The sequence below is a fragment of the Lissotriton vulgaris genome, chromosome 9 (genome assembly GCF_964263255.1).
Source record: "Lissotriton vulgaris chromosome 9, aLisVul1.2, whole genome shotgun sequence".
Classification (NCBI taxonomy): domain Eukaryota; kingdom Metazoa; phylum Chordata; class Amphibia; order Caudata; family Salamandridae; genus Lissotriton; species Lissotriton vulgaris.
In genome coordinates this window covers 1,045,920,377-1,045,936,479 of record NC_141697.1, presented here as the reverse complement: position 1 = coordinate 1,045,936,479, position 16,103 = coordinate 1,045,920,377, and the positions used below count along the sequence as shown (strand labels likewise).

The window sequence follows — 16,103 nt, the reverse complement described above, 5'->3', positions numbered from 1 at the left end:
GACGAGTAATCAGACGTCGTTTGAAATGGGTTGGGTACTGCAAACTCCACTAGTAAACGTGTGCTTATACTATGAGACACTGGACCACCAGTTCATGGCAGCATGATTCCTGAAGACATTGCTATTGAGCAGAGTCAAAGCTAGGTGTAGGAACACATTAACTCCTACAGTTTACTGAACTAGACCTTTTTAAAGCATCACCTTTAATGGATTTGTATCTAGGGAGGGACAAGACAGCTCCATACATTTATTGTATCGTTAGTGTTGCCTTGTTCTCCTCGGAAAATGACTTTTGGGGTATTTTTTTCAATTTGTTGAACAAAAATGTAACCGCACAACAATATACATTTTGGTGAGTCTTAAATACGGATGCTGAGTATGTTAAATAAATCAACTGCTTAAATAACAGATTTTGAATACACTGGCAACACATTTGTGATATAGGCCTTTTAATATTAAAAGTAAATTGAAAATGTGTCTTTTTGAACAATATGCATAAAATAGACCTATGGTGCTGAAGCTCCATCTTTAAAAAATAGTTCACAGTAATATCGCAGGTATGCAATGTCTTCCCTCATAAAAATAGTGCAATTTGAGGAATGTACATGATGTCAGAGGAAGAGAATGTGTGTTTCTTCTTAGTACAAGTCCTTGTAGATTTCTTGCAGGAGTGGGTGGAGGTTCATTTCGGCCTCCGTCTTCTTGACCATCTGCAGGAGCTGCACGTGCTCCGTCACTATCTGTCGGAGGTCTGTCATTTTCTGCAGCAGTTTGGCAAAGAGCTGGGAGGACTCGGGGTGGTTGAGTTTCAGCTGTAGCTCCAGGGCCTGCAGCAGGTTATCTTGGATTTCCTCGATGGGCTTCACATTCAATAAACCAGGACGATCTGCCAAGGAAAGAAGATCAAGAAACATTAGGGAACATAACTTACTAGACTTAAACAATGAATTTTTGCAGCGTTGTTTAATATATGAATGAATCACATAAGGATAGCCTTAATTGTGACTCTAGTTCATCCCAGTAAGAGACAGCAAAGTTATGAGGACCAGAGGATACCAAGGAGCATAGCAAAGACTAAAATGACTGCCTCACTCACTACCCTTTGTCTCCATACACAGTAACCAGTCTGAACAATAATTCCTAGAAGAAAGATGCCTTCCATCCCAAAGGCAAGGATCAGTTAGGACAACGTTGTCCAACTCGAGCCCCATAACGCCAGATGCATGCCAAAATTTCAGGAGTACATCTTCTCTCTAAATTACATTTCTTTAGATTCATTGTATGTGAATGTATCATTGGTGGAAATCCTGAAAATTTGACATGGATCTAGGGCTGTGCTGGTCACGTCTGATGTAGGAGACCTCTATGAAGATGGCTACAAACAGCTTTAAGGAGCATAATGTAGGTCACCAGTAACTCACAGGATAAACCTTCACATGTTGGGGCTTTGCTAGCTACTGAGGGAAGGACGTTTTGGAATGATGCCTTTCACGTCCCCAAAAGTCCCTTTATCCCTCAAATTTTCACCTACAAAAAGCATCCAAAAGATAAAAAGGCAACTAATGGCAGAAAGGATAGTGCAGGAGGCAAATCTCCTAACTACTTCAGTTGAATGTCATCGATATCATGTTTGTAAAAGGAAAACACATTATGCCATTGTCATTGTTATGTCATGTTACCTGTATTTTATTAGTGCACTATCACCCTTGAGGGTATCCTGGCTCTGTAGCAGGGGTGTGAGGCTGAGCTCGAGAGGGCCTAATCACTAATGACATTAAGAATTGGGGTTATGGAATCTTAAATGTGAGTACTTCACTTTGTGGCTGTAGACAACATTAGCATGATTCTCATTTATTCAGGGGACATACTGAAACAGTGGGTTCAGCATCATGAAAACCAAACATATTGATATGTGAAAAGATCAAAGGCATTAATAAAACATCCAGAGATTTAAGGCGAGAGCTACCCAGACTGGGATGATGCTGATTTAGAGAATAGTTTACCCATTACATCAAAAGTGTGGTTTTCCATTTATATTTAACTGCTGCTTTCGAATGTCCAGCAACTTGAATTGAGCGGCTAGTGACCTGTAACTATTAAAGTAAAGCATGTGTTTGCAAACCTCTGAATTATAGACACTTTATACTGTCTGGCAGAGCATTGTCCATCTCACTGCTTGACTGGCTCAGATACTCACAGTGTACACATTCCTGTGTCTATATCTCCTTAGCCAAATAGTTTGTACTCGACCTCTAAATCAAGGTATACCACCTTTCCATACTTCCCCTCCAGTCAAGAGACCATTGTTTTCCCTCAGAATGACTCCAGTCCATATTTCATATTCCACACCCTATTCATAGTCCATGTTTCGATCTCAGTCCGCCTTCTATGTATATTTCACCTATAATTCATACCCTGCCCCCTGTCCAAACTACACCCTTCGTCTATACTCAACTTCAAGTGCATACTGCAGCTGCAACCAGAGGACAACTCTGTTCCATACTGCAGAGCAATTCCATTCTTCGCCTCCAGTCCAGGTCATACTGGACCCATACAGAACAGCACACATAAATATGTATATGTATATGTATAAACGTTATGGCGACAGCACTGAAATAAATTTACTGGTATCTTATTACCGTGGTCCGTGTCTGTTCCTGCATGCTGTATATGTGGATTGCTTTAGCGTGAAAGCGACAGATCTCTCTCTCTCTCTCTCTCTATATATATATATATATATATATATATATATATATATAGATAGATAGATAGATAGATAGATAGATAGATAGATAGATAGATAGATATTAGGCTGTAGATGTGTTATGGATGCAAAGTAGGTGGCCTATATCTATCTATCTATCTATCTATCTATCTATCTATCTATCTATTATATATATATATATATATATATATATATATATATATATATATATATATATATATATATATATATATATATATATTTCATACTCAATCTTCAATTCATACATACTCTACCTCCCACCTAGCATAAAACCCCCGGTCCAGTGCATAATCCACCAATGGAACATACATCACTTCACATTACAACCCCACAACGCTTTAATGCTCACGTTTCAGCCAATATTCCCTCTCCCGTCAATATTGCACATCTCATCCATATTCCACCACAGACCTACACAACACGGTCCTTCCATTGCTCACTTCCCGTCTGCCCTCCACTTCCAGTTTATATTCTGAACAGGTCCATACTACCCCATGAGTCCATATTGCATCTGCAGTCCCAACTTCCTTTTAAGTTGCTCAGTGCAAACTCCACCTGTATTGCACCTTCAAAAAGGTGCGCAATGTTGTGCAGGAACCAAAGTGCTGCATTGCACAGAGGGGGAAAACACAGCACAGAGCCCGAACTACAAAGATATTGCACTGCTACTGTGATCTTCTGCACTAGCTCTCAAACAGGCTGCATAGTGCAGTAAACACACCTTTGCACTGTAGTGCAAATGTGTGCACATGACAGCTAGCATATGTTTTGCACTGCAAAGCTTTTACACTGGAAGGGCACACCTGTAGTACAGAAAAACGATGCTTGGGCATACTCCAAACCTTCTCAAACACTTTATGTGTGCTGTACAGTGCATCATACATGCAAAGTTTAGGTGAAATAAAACCTTTTCTCCAAGTGAAGGCCTCTCTCGAGGAGGCGGTCTTTTTGGTGCAATGCCCTGAATACAAATGTTAGTAGAGAGGTTTCTGCATCCAAAACCATCGGTGTAAGCGTGGGAACGCAATGCATCACCCACGTGACACTGCTTTGATACAAAGTAATGCAAAGAAGCGCAAACTGCTACATGGTTTTACTTTTCAGCAACTTTCAGGCAAACAAATCAACAATTTGAGTCGATATACATCACTTTTGATGACTTTACACTGGCGCAAAGTGTTGACAAGTCTGCCCCTCAATTGACAAATGGCGTAAAGATAGAAAACGTAAGCACACACACGCTGACTGTGAGTTTGCCCCTGCTGGAGAGAAATAGCTAGGTAAACAAAGGTGCAGATGCATTCAGTAATGTGGTCATAAATATATGTAGTGCAATCTCAGCATTGACTTTATCAGATATTTCCTTATTGCTAGGTATTTGGGGCTGACCTCCTGGGCGCTGGTTAATTTGATGGTAAAGAAGGCCATTTTAATATACACTATTGCTGGATTCTACACTAGCCATCATCCTCCCAGAGTATGTTAAAGTAAATGAGACCTTAGGATTATTTTGAAGTAGAAATCCCTTGACATTGTACACCTAGTTTGATGTCATGTAGAGCAGCATGGTTATAAGGAGCACAAACGTATAAGTACTGGTTTGGAATTTTACTTAAAGTTTAATGATTCAGTTTAAATGACTGAGATGCCGAATTTGCAGAGTGCCAAACATCAGTCTACAAAACATAGAAAATGGCTACCCAGTATTCACAATTAGAAAATGGCAGCAGTTTAAAAATATAAAAAAACTGTGTGAGATGTGCAACACAGGGGCTTTTCCCTTCAAAATAAAAACATCTATTACCTTTCTTGTGAGATGTTTCCTCTCACAGCCATTTTCACACTACCCTTAAACTGTAAGGCTATTAGGACTAAATTAGTTAGATTGTTATTCAGAGGTGCTTTAAGATCTCTGCACCTGTAAGTAAGTGAACTACTCACACTTATAATTTGAAAAAGACCTCCAATTTTCAAACCAACATAGAACCATAAAGCAGATAGCAAAATACAAACGTACAAACACGTGACACTGATGAAATAATTCAAGCCAGCCACATAGGGCCAGATTTATAAATCTTTCATGCACCACAGCAAGACAACTTGCGGCGCTGCCCAGCGGGAAAGGGAGAGGGCAGGAATGGCCATATTTTTAGATATATGATGCATTCCTGATCTCTCCCTGCACTGCTGCACTACATGCTGCCTAGCGCCAACGCAGATTCCCTGTTACCAGTGCTTAATTTGAGCTGGTGGACTCTGGCGCTTGGTATCAGCAACTAATTGTCGACACCAGCACTTATGACAGTCTGCCACATGACGGCACTGTCTGTCTGATTTAAAATTGTGCAATATATTTTTTATTAATTCAAAATACATTAAACAGGGCTAATACCTGCCACCCAGCCATCCTTTTAGTGTTGAGCACCAGGAATAGCCTGAACTGTCACACTTGTAGGAGTGTGATAAATATCAGTTGTGTTGATACTGTTACTGGCAGCACTGGCAGGGGAAATGAGTGGTGCAAGCTGCAGTGGGCCACACATTAAGCACTGCCTTCCACCATGGTGCAAGGTGCCTGGGTTGCAGGCGGGACTGTTTTTGTGCAGGAAGGGGCACTTTCCTTCACAAAAACAGGTGTTTTCCTCTTGCTATGTGCTGCAGAATGCAGAGTGCAGAATAAAGATATTTCTCCTTGTTGCGCCTCCCCTGGGAAGGAGTAGCATTTTGACTACTCTTGCTAAATCTGGGAATGCACCCAAATCCATGTGTGGTTGCGTTGGAATACCCATGCTCCACCCATGGAACGGCTTCCCAGGGCAGAGTAACGCAAGGCAGTGACTTGCGCTGATTGCAACACTCCAGATTTCCTAAGCAACACAAGGCTACGCAAGATGGCTTTGCGAAGCTTAGTAAATCTGACGTAAGTATTGCGTTGCCTTGCAACACCATGTGTGACGCAAGAGCAACAAAATACAATGATAGACCTGGGCTATACTTTAGAAGTCTTTTGGAAATGCTGTCACAACACACAAACACAGCGACCGACACAGTTCAGCAATGCTAACTATTAACAAAGGTTGAATTCGAGCTCTAAGTCAATCGAAACAATAAAGAGCAAATCAGAAGCTTCGAACAAGCATTGGAGAGAGGGGTGTGAGCCCTCTGTCAATGGAAGATCCAGATGATACTCACACTCGAGTACCATAAATATTGCGCACACATAGGTTTTGGGTATTAGAAAATCAGATTTGCTGACATAACAATTAATATTTTGTACCAGAATCTGACCACAGCCACAGTGGAACTGACCAGCTATCTGATTCACATCCTTGGTGCATAGCCTTGTGGAAAGAGCTTAGGGCAACTTGTGTACTAGCTAACATATGCATACAAAAATACAGTTCTTTGATTTGTCCAATCATGACTTCATTATGAGTCTCATAATGTGGGTTCCAAGTCCAAAAGGTGATACTTTTAAATGTAATATAGACTCCCTTGTTTCTTTCTTCAGAGATGGGGGCCTAGATTTTTTTGTCCTTTCAGAGGAAGACCAACACAAAAAGAGACCCTGCTTGCGTCACAGACTGCAAAGGATTTAAACAACGTATTGTTATTATTATTTTTTTAAAGATGGCACTGTCCCCTGTTGTTTTTAAACAACAATTTCCATACCAAGTCGTTTTTCATTTCTGGGTTTAATTTTAGACATAAGTCTAAACAACAGTCTGTAGAGCTTTTAGAAAATGAATAACTTTATGTTGTATTTCAAATTAAGTTTGCATCACAAATGGCATGTCTTCTCTTTTCATAATAGAAAATCAAGACTGTCCAACACAGTCCTAATCTGTGCAACATGAAAAAGAACTGGCTAGAAACTAGGACCATGTTTCCTGAGAGGCTTTTGGGGGCTGTCTACAGCCCCACAAATGCCACATTTGTAAGTTGAATTCATTTCATGAACATGTGACCGAGAGCATGAAGGAAGTACATAGCACGAGTCCCTGGAAACCAGACTAGATGACTGCATCTGAAAGCAACAGCAATGTGGTCCAGCTTCTCAAAGGATCTTCTACTGCTTCCGCATTGTTTTGCAACACTCTTAGAATGCTGCTTTCAACTACCTCAAAAGTATGCTAAATAAACACCCATTGCTATCTCAAGTTTGAATCATTTTTAAATGCCAAGCAGACCATAACTTGCACAGCAAAGCAGTGCTCGTGACCTCACTCTTCATGTGAAAAATGCAACTACAAATGACATAAACAATGTTACAGGCAGACACAAACACACACAAACACATCGTAGTGCATTTTCTGCCACTAAAATCTGTTGCATATTGTAGAAACTGTCAAGGGCTGGAAGGCAGTGCCACCCTGAACTCAACACAAGGGGATGCGAGCACACTGACTCACCTCCCAGCACAGTTCGCCCCATAGCATGCAACAAAAATTCAAGTAAGCAGTTAAACTGAACTGCATTTACCAGGATGCTAAGGGGCGAACTGTGCTAGGACGTGAAGCAGTGTGCTTCCACCCCCCTTCTGTTTAAAAAGGCTCCCTCTAGCCACTGAGCTGAGGAGCTCCTGGAGATGCACCTGTGTGCCAGGGAGAGGTACAGAGACCTGAGAGGATTGAGGAAACTTTCTCAGCAACCCCAGATACATTTCGTTTTTTATCTCTACTAATGAAGGATAATATCCAGAAAAAACATGTGACTCTGGATTCACAGCACTAACCTGCACCAACTTTGGTGAAACATTTAAACTGAACTGCACTTACCAGGATGCTAAGGGGCGAACTGTGCTGGGAGGTGAAGCAGTGTGCTCCCATCCCCCTTCTGTTCACACTAAAGTGAAGCATAGGCACCCAATGTTTCCAAGCAGCTGATTTAATTTTGTTTTGAATGTCCTCGATTTTGTGAGGGACTTCTCTTACATACTCATCTTCCTGTTATAGTGCTCCCACTCCATCTTGCTTATCACTGTGATAAAGGAAGCAGGATTTATCAAAACAAAAGCAGGATAATTCTGAATATGCCCAATCCAATTTGATCTCACCAGATTAAATAACATCCCAATCCCTTTAAAATCACTTAGCCCACTTAGCTATCTAAATATGTGACTAAATGTGACTATGGAGCATTTTTTCTCTGGCAAATTTTGGCATATTATTCCTGCTGAAATGTATGTGGGGAGTGCAGTACTGATTACACAACTTATAAAAGTGATATATGCAATATTAGCTGTTACCACGCATACACCAATTAACCAGGCAAACCATAATTGTGACCTTAGTGTTAACAGGCAATGATGGGAAGAGACATTTTTATAGGATGTGGTGGAAACGCAAGGATATTTAACATAGATGTAAGTGGACCAGAACCAAGCCAAATATCGATGATATCTACATAAGGCAACTTTACATACAACACATCCAAATGTAACTCCTTTATACAGTCAATGGCTATCCAAAAACTCTGGCATGGATCTACTAGGGTCAGCATTTAAGGAACACTGTTAATCGGGCCCAGGTTTAACCCCATTAAGGAGGAACTGAACTGCATCCTCAAGAGGACAGAGAGCCTGTGAAGTATGGACACCATGGAAGATCTCTGCTTCCTGGGACTCTTTTTCTAAAAGGATATACAGTTCATTAAAGATAGGAGATATGTTTTGATGGCAAACCTTGGAAGAGATTGTTGCAATAAGATCATCACCCAATGAAGGTGCAAACTATTTCTCCAAAGAAGTTTATAGTGCACTGTTGCTTTGAGGCAAATACTATAAGAGTGAGCTTGCACTAAATAAGCGTCACACAGAAATGGCATACTATCTGATCAAAGCCAGTGCAAGTTGATGTATAAAGAAGTGATTGGCAACTTTGATGAAAGCAAGAAAGGAGACCCAATAAATTAAAAACATGGAAGAGGGAAACACATGAAGAAAGATTTGAAATAACCTAAAATGTGGTAAAAAAAAAAAGAGGGTAAAGTGAGAAAATGAATTCTATTCAAAACAGTTCAGGGAAAGACACCAAGACAATGGAATGGTGCACTAAACATTACGTGAGACATACTAACGTAAGACTTAATAGTTTAACACCATCAGTTCTGCAGCAATTCCCCCTCTGTGCTACTTCTGCTTTATTCCCATTGTTCATGACAAGCTCAGCTCGTCATGAGCACACAAGCAGTGTACTGCATGACGAGCTGAGCTCGTCATGAGCATCGAAGGGGTTAAGACTAGAAAACGTGGCATTCTGGTTAAACATTTGGAAATATGATATTAACACAGCCAGAGATCGATTTTGTGGTGTTTCTCAGAATTCTGTCAAAAAACTAGTACATTTATTTACTGGCGCCTTTGAAAATGTCAGCGAGACTCGTAATGAGTCCCTAGTTCATTCATTAGTTCTCCTCAACATGTTCCATAAATGCAGAAAGTACTCACTTTACACGCGCCTCTCATACAATAAAGTTTGTTGTTTGATTTGCAGCAGGTGGTGGCAATTCAAGCACATTTTGTACAGTTCAGATCTCCAAGACATTGTGAGAGGGATTTAATTCTGCTTTGCAAAGCTGTAAGATTAGATTACATGCCCTGGACTAACAGTGACTGGAACGTACCAGTCACCTCCAGTGTCAGGAGCAGGCCTCTGGTTTCAGTCCCTGACCGCAGCAATGCAGCCTCGCCCTTCCCAGTGCTGAAGTCCAAGGCCCTGGTACCCTCATCAATGCACCTAAATCAATGACTTTTCTAAAACATTCCTCCCGTTGCTGCTCGAGGTATTCTTCAAGAAGCCCGGTGCTTCCCTTATCAGTCTCGTGACGCAGCCATGCCTGTCCTTGGCGGGCTTCTCCGAGATTTACTGAAGGTGGGTTTTGACTACATCAGCAGTTCTCGCTCAGGGTCAGCTGGGGGTGAGCAGCTCATGAGAATGCTGGGGTTTGAAGAAGCGCGTGGCAGAAGTGGGGCTGAGTGAGCCCTTTCAGAACAGAAGTGCTTCCCTCTGCCTTCAGACAAACATGACTCAGCACTTAGAGCCAGGACCTAAGCAGATGTTTTTTGTTATAAGGAACAAAATACCGTTCAAACCTACAACAGTTTTGTTTTAAATTTCCCAGCTGCGAGCAGTGAACATGATTACAGAGTGTGCTCCAGGTGCTCTTTTCTGCACTGTGCTGGGAAAGAAAGAGTCTGTGAGGCCCATATTTACAACGATTTTTCATCGGGTTTGGTTTACTTTTTCACAGTGTTTAACCCCTCCCCTGCTGATGACGGAACCGCTCCTTCATCAGCCACGGTGGCGCTGTGCTGATGACGGAGCGGTTCCGTCATGGCTCGCCCGACGAGCCTGCGCGGCGTGGATTCCGCACCTGCGCTGGGCGTTCTATTGAGCGGGCAGGGCCATGACGGAACCGCTCCGTCATAAGCACAGCGCAACCGACGCTGGTGACGGAGCCGTTCCGTCACCAGCATGCGCCCGCCGCATTTCCGCCCCGCCCCCTTAGCACTGCGGCGGATTAGCGGCCGCAGAGAAGGGGTTAATTTGTAAACAAAATAAGTGCAAGGGCTCCAGTCAGGGGGCCTCTGCAGTTATCACCACCCATTGATTGCCACTGCCCTCATTGCCAATGAGAGCACCTACACAGCTACTACTAGCCAGCACACTACAAGTGTGACAATTCAACCTATTCCAGGCACCCAAAGCCATAAATATAGCTTGGACGTCAGGGATTAGCTAGTTTTAACCCGTTGCGTGTGTCAGACGGCCCCCGGCCGTCCGATGTCACAGTGGGCGTGTGCGGAGGACGGCCAGGGCCGTCCGAAGCACACCCACTCATGAATTCCCCAGCACAGCGGCGGAACTTGCGCTGCGGTCAAGGGGTTAATGTCTACTGAGTTCATAAACAATTGCTGTTCTGCTTGTCTCTAGTTTATACAAACAGCACCACCATGTGGCAGCTGTCTTAAGGGCCTGTGTCGTCAATTAAGTGCCGGTGCTGAGCATTGTAAGCCATTGGCTCAAATTAAGCACTGCTTTTTCATCACAGGTCTGATGCAAACCCCAGTATGATATTTACGGACCAACGAAAATTGTGAGTTCCATTGATTTGTAACCCAAAAGTATTGTAACGCAGGGCAATGAACTGTGCATTAACAGGGCATTTCATTGGTGAGGCATGAGTGTTCCTGTGCATCCACCCATGAATTTTGACACAATTTCATATCTGCAAAGAATTGTAGACCTTGATTTGTACAAAAGTGCTGCACCTCTCAGTGGCTGGTGTAAGAAGGAGAAATATTTTTATTTCTCCTTGTTTTTCCTCTTTGAATGCATGCTGCAGAATGCGTCGCACATACAAAGAGGAAGTTGCCTTAAAGTACAGTTTTTGTGTAGGAAAAAGCTTCTACCTGCAGAAAAACTATGATGAACACAGCGTAAACATCCTTGCATCAGGTTTAAAGGGTTTTTGCCCTAGTGTAATGGTGCTGAAAGTGCGCCAGCGAAGGGAGAATAGACATTTGCCTCTTATTTGTAGATATGACACTGTTTTGCTTTCTCCAGTTTATGTAACTCTGAATTGCAACTTTGCTTGGTGCCCTATGTTGTATCAACTGCAGCGACGGTTCCTCCATTAGGGCGGAGGAGCATCACCCCTCCACCCCCACTACGAATGCAGCAAACATGAAAAATAAAATCAGCGTATTATAATTTTATTTTTCATGCTGGCAGCCGAGTCTCAGGTGGGACCATTGCTGCTGATTGGCAGCAGGGAAGGAGTGGTGTGCACTTTTAGTTTAAAGTGCGCATGTCAGTTTTGCTGGCTGTCTTGAGACAGCCAGCCTGACATGCACACAGTACAGCTCTCCAAACAAAGATGTCACAGGCATCCAGTCCAGTGCCTAAAAGAGAATCAAGCCTCCCCACTCCAGCCACTCCAGGCTCTTCTCTCAGGCTGCTTAAAATTATCAACAGCATTAGAGCAGCATTTTGGCTGATTCTCTGGCCGCCTGTGATGAAGACACAGACTGCTGAGATGGAGAAGAGCACTGCACTGACACTGTCGATAGATAGACTTTTCATTTTCTAAATTAATTTAGTTTTGATTCTCTGACAGGCACTGTGAGAAACTTACACTGCCTTCAGCCTTAACGTCAAAGCTCTCAGTCATGGCCCATTATAAACACTATTTTAAATAGGCCACAATTAAGAGCTTTAGCATTGAGTCTAAGGGCGCTTCTAGTTTTTAGAAGTGCCTGTCAGTGGGTCAAAATATTCGCCTCACCGTTTAAAATTGTCAGCAGCCGCCACTGCTCAATGCAGGACTTAACGCTTTCAGCAGGGTCTGCCCTAAAACTTTTGCCTTCACCATCCTGTTTTTTTAAAATGTTATTGTTGGCTTTTAGGACTCTGCACACTTTACCACTGCTAACCAGTGCTACAGTGCATGTGCTCACTCCTTAAAACATGCTAGATTGGCTTATACCCAATTGGCATATTTAAATCACATCTAAGTTCCTAGTAAAGTGGCACTACATGTGCCTGTAAATTGAATGCTACTAGTGGGCCTGCACCACTGATTGTGCCACCCACTTAAGTAGCACTTTAAGCCTTAGGCCATCCATTGCAGCCTGTGTGTGTGCAGGTTAAACTGCCAGGCCCAAAACTTTTTCATATATATGTCACCCAGTGTACAAGGTATTTAAAAAGTAGGACATGTGTTTTTAAGTTTTAAATGTCCTGTTAGAGAAAAACTCTTAAATTTGTTTTTCACTACTGTAAAGCCTACCTCTCGGATACAATAGCATTGGAGCTACCTTACCACATGTTATAAGTGTAAGTTCCAAATTGGGAACAGGTAACTAGCTCATGTTTGGTGCCTTTAAAATTGTAATGTGAAATCCTAATTTATAGTGGAGTCAGATTTAAAATTAAAAATTTTAAAATGCCACATTTAGAAAGTTGACATTCCCCTGCACTAGCCATTTGGTGCCAGCAGCCTGTCACTGGGTCAGATGACTGGGAGTAGTTGACAGCTCAGCTTTGTGTGACTAGATGAGCCATCATTGGCAGGACGACAGAGAGGGAGGAGATGGGCCCAGCCCCACTTACATTTAAATAGGCTGTGTCCTGTCTCCAGCCAAAGAGCTGCATACCCCCTGTAGCTAGTCTGGAGCCAGGGCTAGGAAGGTTTTTTATCATAAATTTGAGGAGTTTATAATTATTGTTGCACCTGTAGCTCACAGAATCTCCTGATTTCTCTGCCATAGGTACTCTTCAGGGTGTTATTTAGCATTGGTAATTTGCAGGTATTTTCTAGGCGAGCACACCCCTTTCTCATCTTTTTCTTAAGAGCACTCTGATACCATGTTATATTTGTAACTCATGAGCATTTTGACACCCAAGCATACTTTGCTTAACTGTTTTTGTAAGTGCTCTGAATCCATGTTTTGACACTAACTCCCAAGCATTTAGACCACCAGTGCATTCTTTACATATGCTTGCTTGTCGACTATCTAGAGAGTAACCACTCACAAACGAAAGCCAAGTAAGATCATTACAGTCTCATAAAGATCCATAAAATGGAGACCAGGCAATACAAATCATTGCTAAAGTGGTGATGTTTTTTAGAAATGGCGGTCTCTAGTTGGCAATGGTTTACATCTTTGTCTAAGCAGGAACCCTCCTTCCTTGTCAGGCTACGGGGGATACACTTCTAAAATAACCCCTGCTCACCCCCTTGGTAGCTTGGCACCAGCAGACAGGCTTATCTCAGAGGCAGTGTGTAAACATTTTTTGCACGCATACAGTATTATAGTGAAAACACTACTAATGAATACCACACCAGTTCACAGAAATACGTAATCTTTATCTAAACCAAACAAGACCAAAGCTACAAAAATCCACAATACAGTAATCAAAATGTGATCCATAGAAGGTTAATATAGTTCTGTCCATATCAAACTATAGATACGACACTTTCAACACAAAGCACCTTTGATGCGTCACAATCATAAACAGAATGATGATGTGTTGGTTCCTTATGCACAAGGAAGGTGATGCGTTGGTTCCTTACTGCCACGCAGGGGATGTGATGCGTCAGTTCCTTACCAAAGGGGAGGTGATGCATCAGTTTCTTACTGTGCAGGGAGGTGATGAATTGTTTCTTACTGCAGCAGTCGGTGTCCTTGTACACTTGGCACCCTGGGTGCGATGCATGGGGATTGAGGATGTGTTGGGTCTGGATGTGGCGGCGGTGGCAAAGGGCTGAGTTGGTCTCTCCAGTTGTGGTCCCATGATGCGTTGGTTCATGCAGCCACACAGAAGGGCCTGCATCGGAATCGGTGTGGTGATCTGGGACTTTGGAGATTTGTTGTGCTGCAATTTTTTCAGCTGCGGGCAGGCACTGCATCGGTTTCTTAAGTGGCACAGCGGCGATGCGTCATAAAGGGGTGCGGATGCATCATGCTTCTCTTAGTTGCATTTCTTTTCCAGCTCCCAAGAGCTGGTTTTGAAGTCTTTGTGTCCCTGAGAGTTCAGAACAGGAGGCAAGCTCTACTTCAAGCCCTTGGAGATCTTCTTCAAGCAGGATACATAGCACACAGCAAACTCTTTATCCTCTCCATTGTAGAAAAATCCACTGTAGGCCAACCCCAGACAGCACACAGCAAAGGGGCAGTGCTTCTCCTTCAGCTTTCTCAGCTTTTCTCCTTGGCAGAGTTTCCTCTTGAGTCCAGAGGTATTCTAAAGTTCTGGGGCCTGGGCTCCAATATTGTTAGACCTGGCATCTTTGGCGTGGTTTCCCCTGTCTTTTTGGCCTCTACCTCCTGTATTTTTGATGCTGTGCTGGATTTCGTTTTTGCTGGTTTAGATGCTTTGGACAATCTGCCACTGCTGATCAGTGTCAGAGTGTTAGTGCTCCCTGTGTAAATTGTTATTATGATTGGATATACATGATTGGCATATTTGCATCACCAAGAAGTCCCTAGTAAAGTGAACTAGGTGTGCCAGGGCTGGTGATGACAAATGCTACTAGTGGGCCTGCAGCACTGATTGTGCCACCCACAGGGTAGCCCCAAAATGGTTTCTCAGGCCTGCCACCGCAGTGCCTGTGTGCAGTCTGTGAACTGCCATGTCCTCCTGGTCAGTGTCCCCAAGCTACCTAGAGGGTGAGCAGGGGTTATCACAGAGGGTTTCCTCCTTACCCTGACTAGAAGCAAGGGTCCCTATTAAGTGGTACCTACCTCTGCCAACTAGAGACCCCCAGTTCTAACAAATATTTATACCGCATTTTCATTTGTTCTCCGGTGGCAAAGAGGCTCTGTGCTCAGTCAAAACCAGTTCTATCCTCTCTAGTCCAGCTTCCCAGCAGGAGGTCAAGACAGCATTGGTTAAGGCATGCCACGCCCATTCAGGTGAAAGAAAATCTCCTCCCCTTACTTTAAATGCAACCCAGGTCTATTCAGCCCAACTCTGACTCATCCAGGAAAGTCAGGACACACCTTAACCCATCCCCTAGGGGCCGTCTACAATGAATGCACATCTCCAGCCCCTGTCACTTCAAAGCCAGACAGACAGATACAAACCAGCAGAGGCACACAGGATGGCTAAGTAAGAAAATACCCACTTTATAAAAGTGGTATTTTCAAACACACAATATAAAAATCATCTTTACTAAAAAAAAGTTTTTTCATATTCTGAGTTCAGGCATACTAAACTTTAACTTCCTATCTTGTCCCAATGGGAAGTTATACTTTTAAGATGCTATACATAACTACTATTATATCGTATGGGAACTTTCAATAGTGAAAATCAAATTCACTGTAGTTCAGGGTATGTTACACACATCAGGACATGTCCTACCTTTCACATACACTTCACTCTGCCCACAGGGGTACCTTGGGCCTACCTTGGTGTGGTTCATATGTACGAAAAGGGAAGGTTAGGGCCTGGCAAGTGGGTGTGCTTGCCAAGTCGACATGGCAGTACCGAACTGCACACAGACACTGCATTGGCAGGTCTGAGAACCTTCAGCAAGGCTGGTAGGGTGGGTGGCACAATCAGTGCTGCAGGCCAACTAGCAGCATTTGACTTACATGCCCTGGGGACACACAGTGCACTGTACTAGGGACTTAGTAGTAAGTCAACCAAGCCAATCATGGAAACACCAATCCATGTTAACAATTTACAAAGAGAGCATATACACTTTAGCACTGATCAACATTGGTAAAGTGTCCAGAGTGTAAAAACCAACAGAAACCGTGTCAGGAGGCCCATAAGCATAACGTCTGGGGATAAAACCCTTTGGAAAAGCCAGGTATAACAATGTTCCAATAGAATACCTAATTATGTGT

General features: G+C 42.9%; 1 protein-coding gene across 1 annotated transcript in view; it reads right to left on the bottom strand.

Moving 5' to 3' along the window:
• Positions 1-432: 432 nt before the first annotated feature.
• The window catches only part of PPARG (peroxisome proliferator activated receptor gamma), a 219,712-nt gene continuing 204,041 nt past the window's right edge, over positions 433-16,103 (bottom strand). Inside the window, exon 7 of the mRNA XM_086938962.1 lies at positions 433-886. Within this exon, the coding sequence (XP_086795088.1) occupies positions 639-886 (248 nt within the window). The 3' untranslated portion in view covers positions 433-638. The remainder of the gene's footprint in view (positions 887-16,103) is intronic.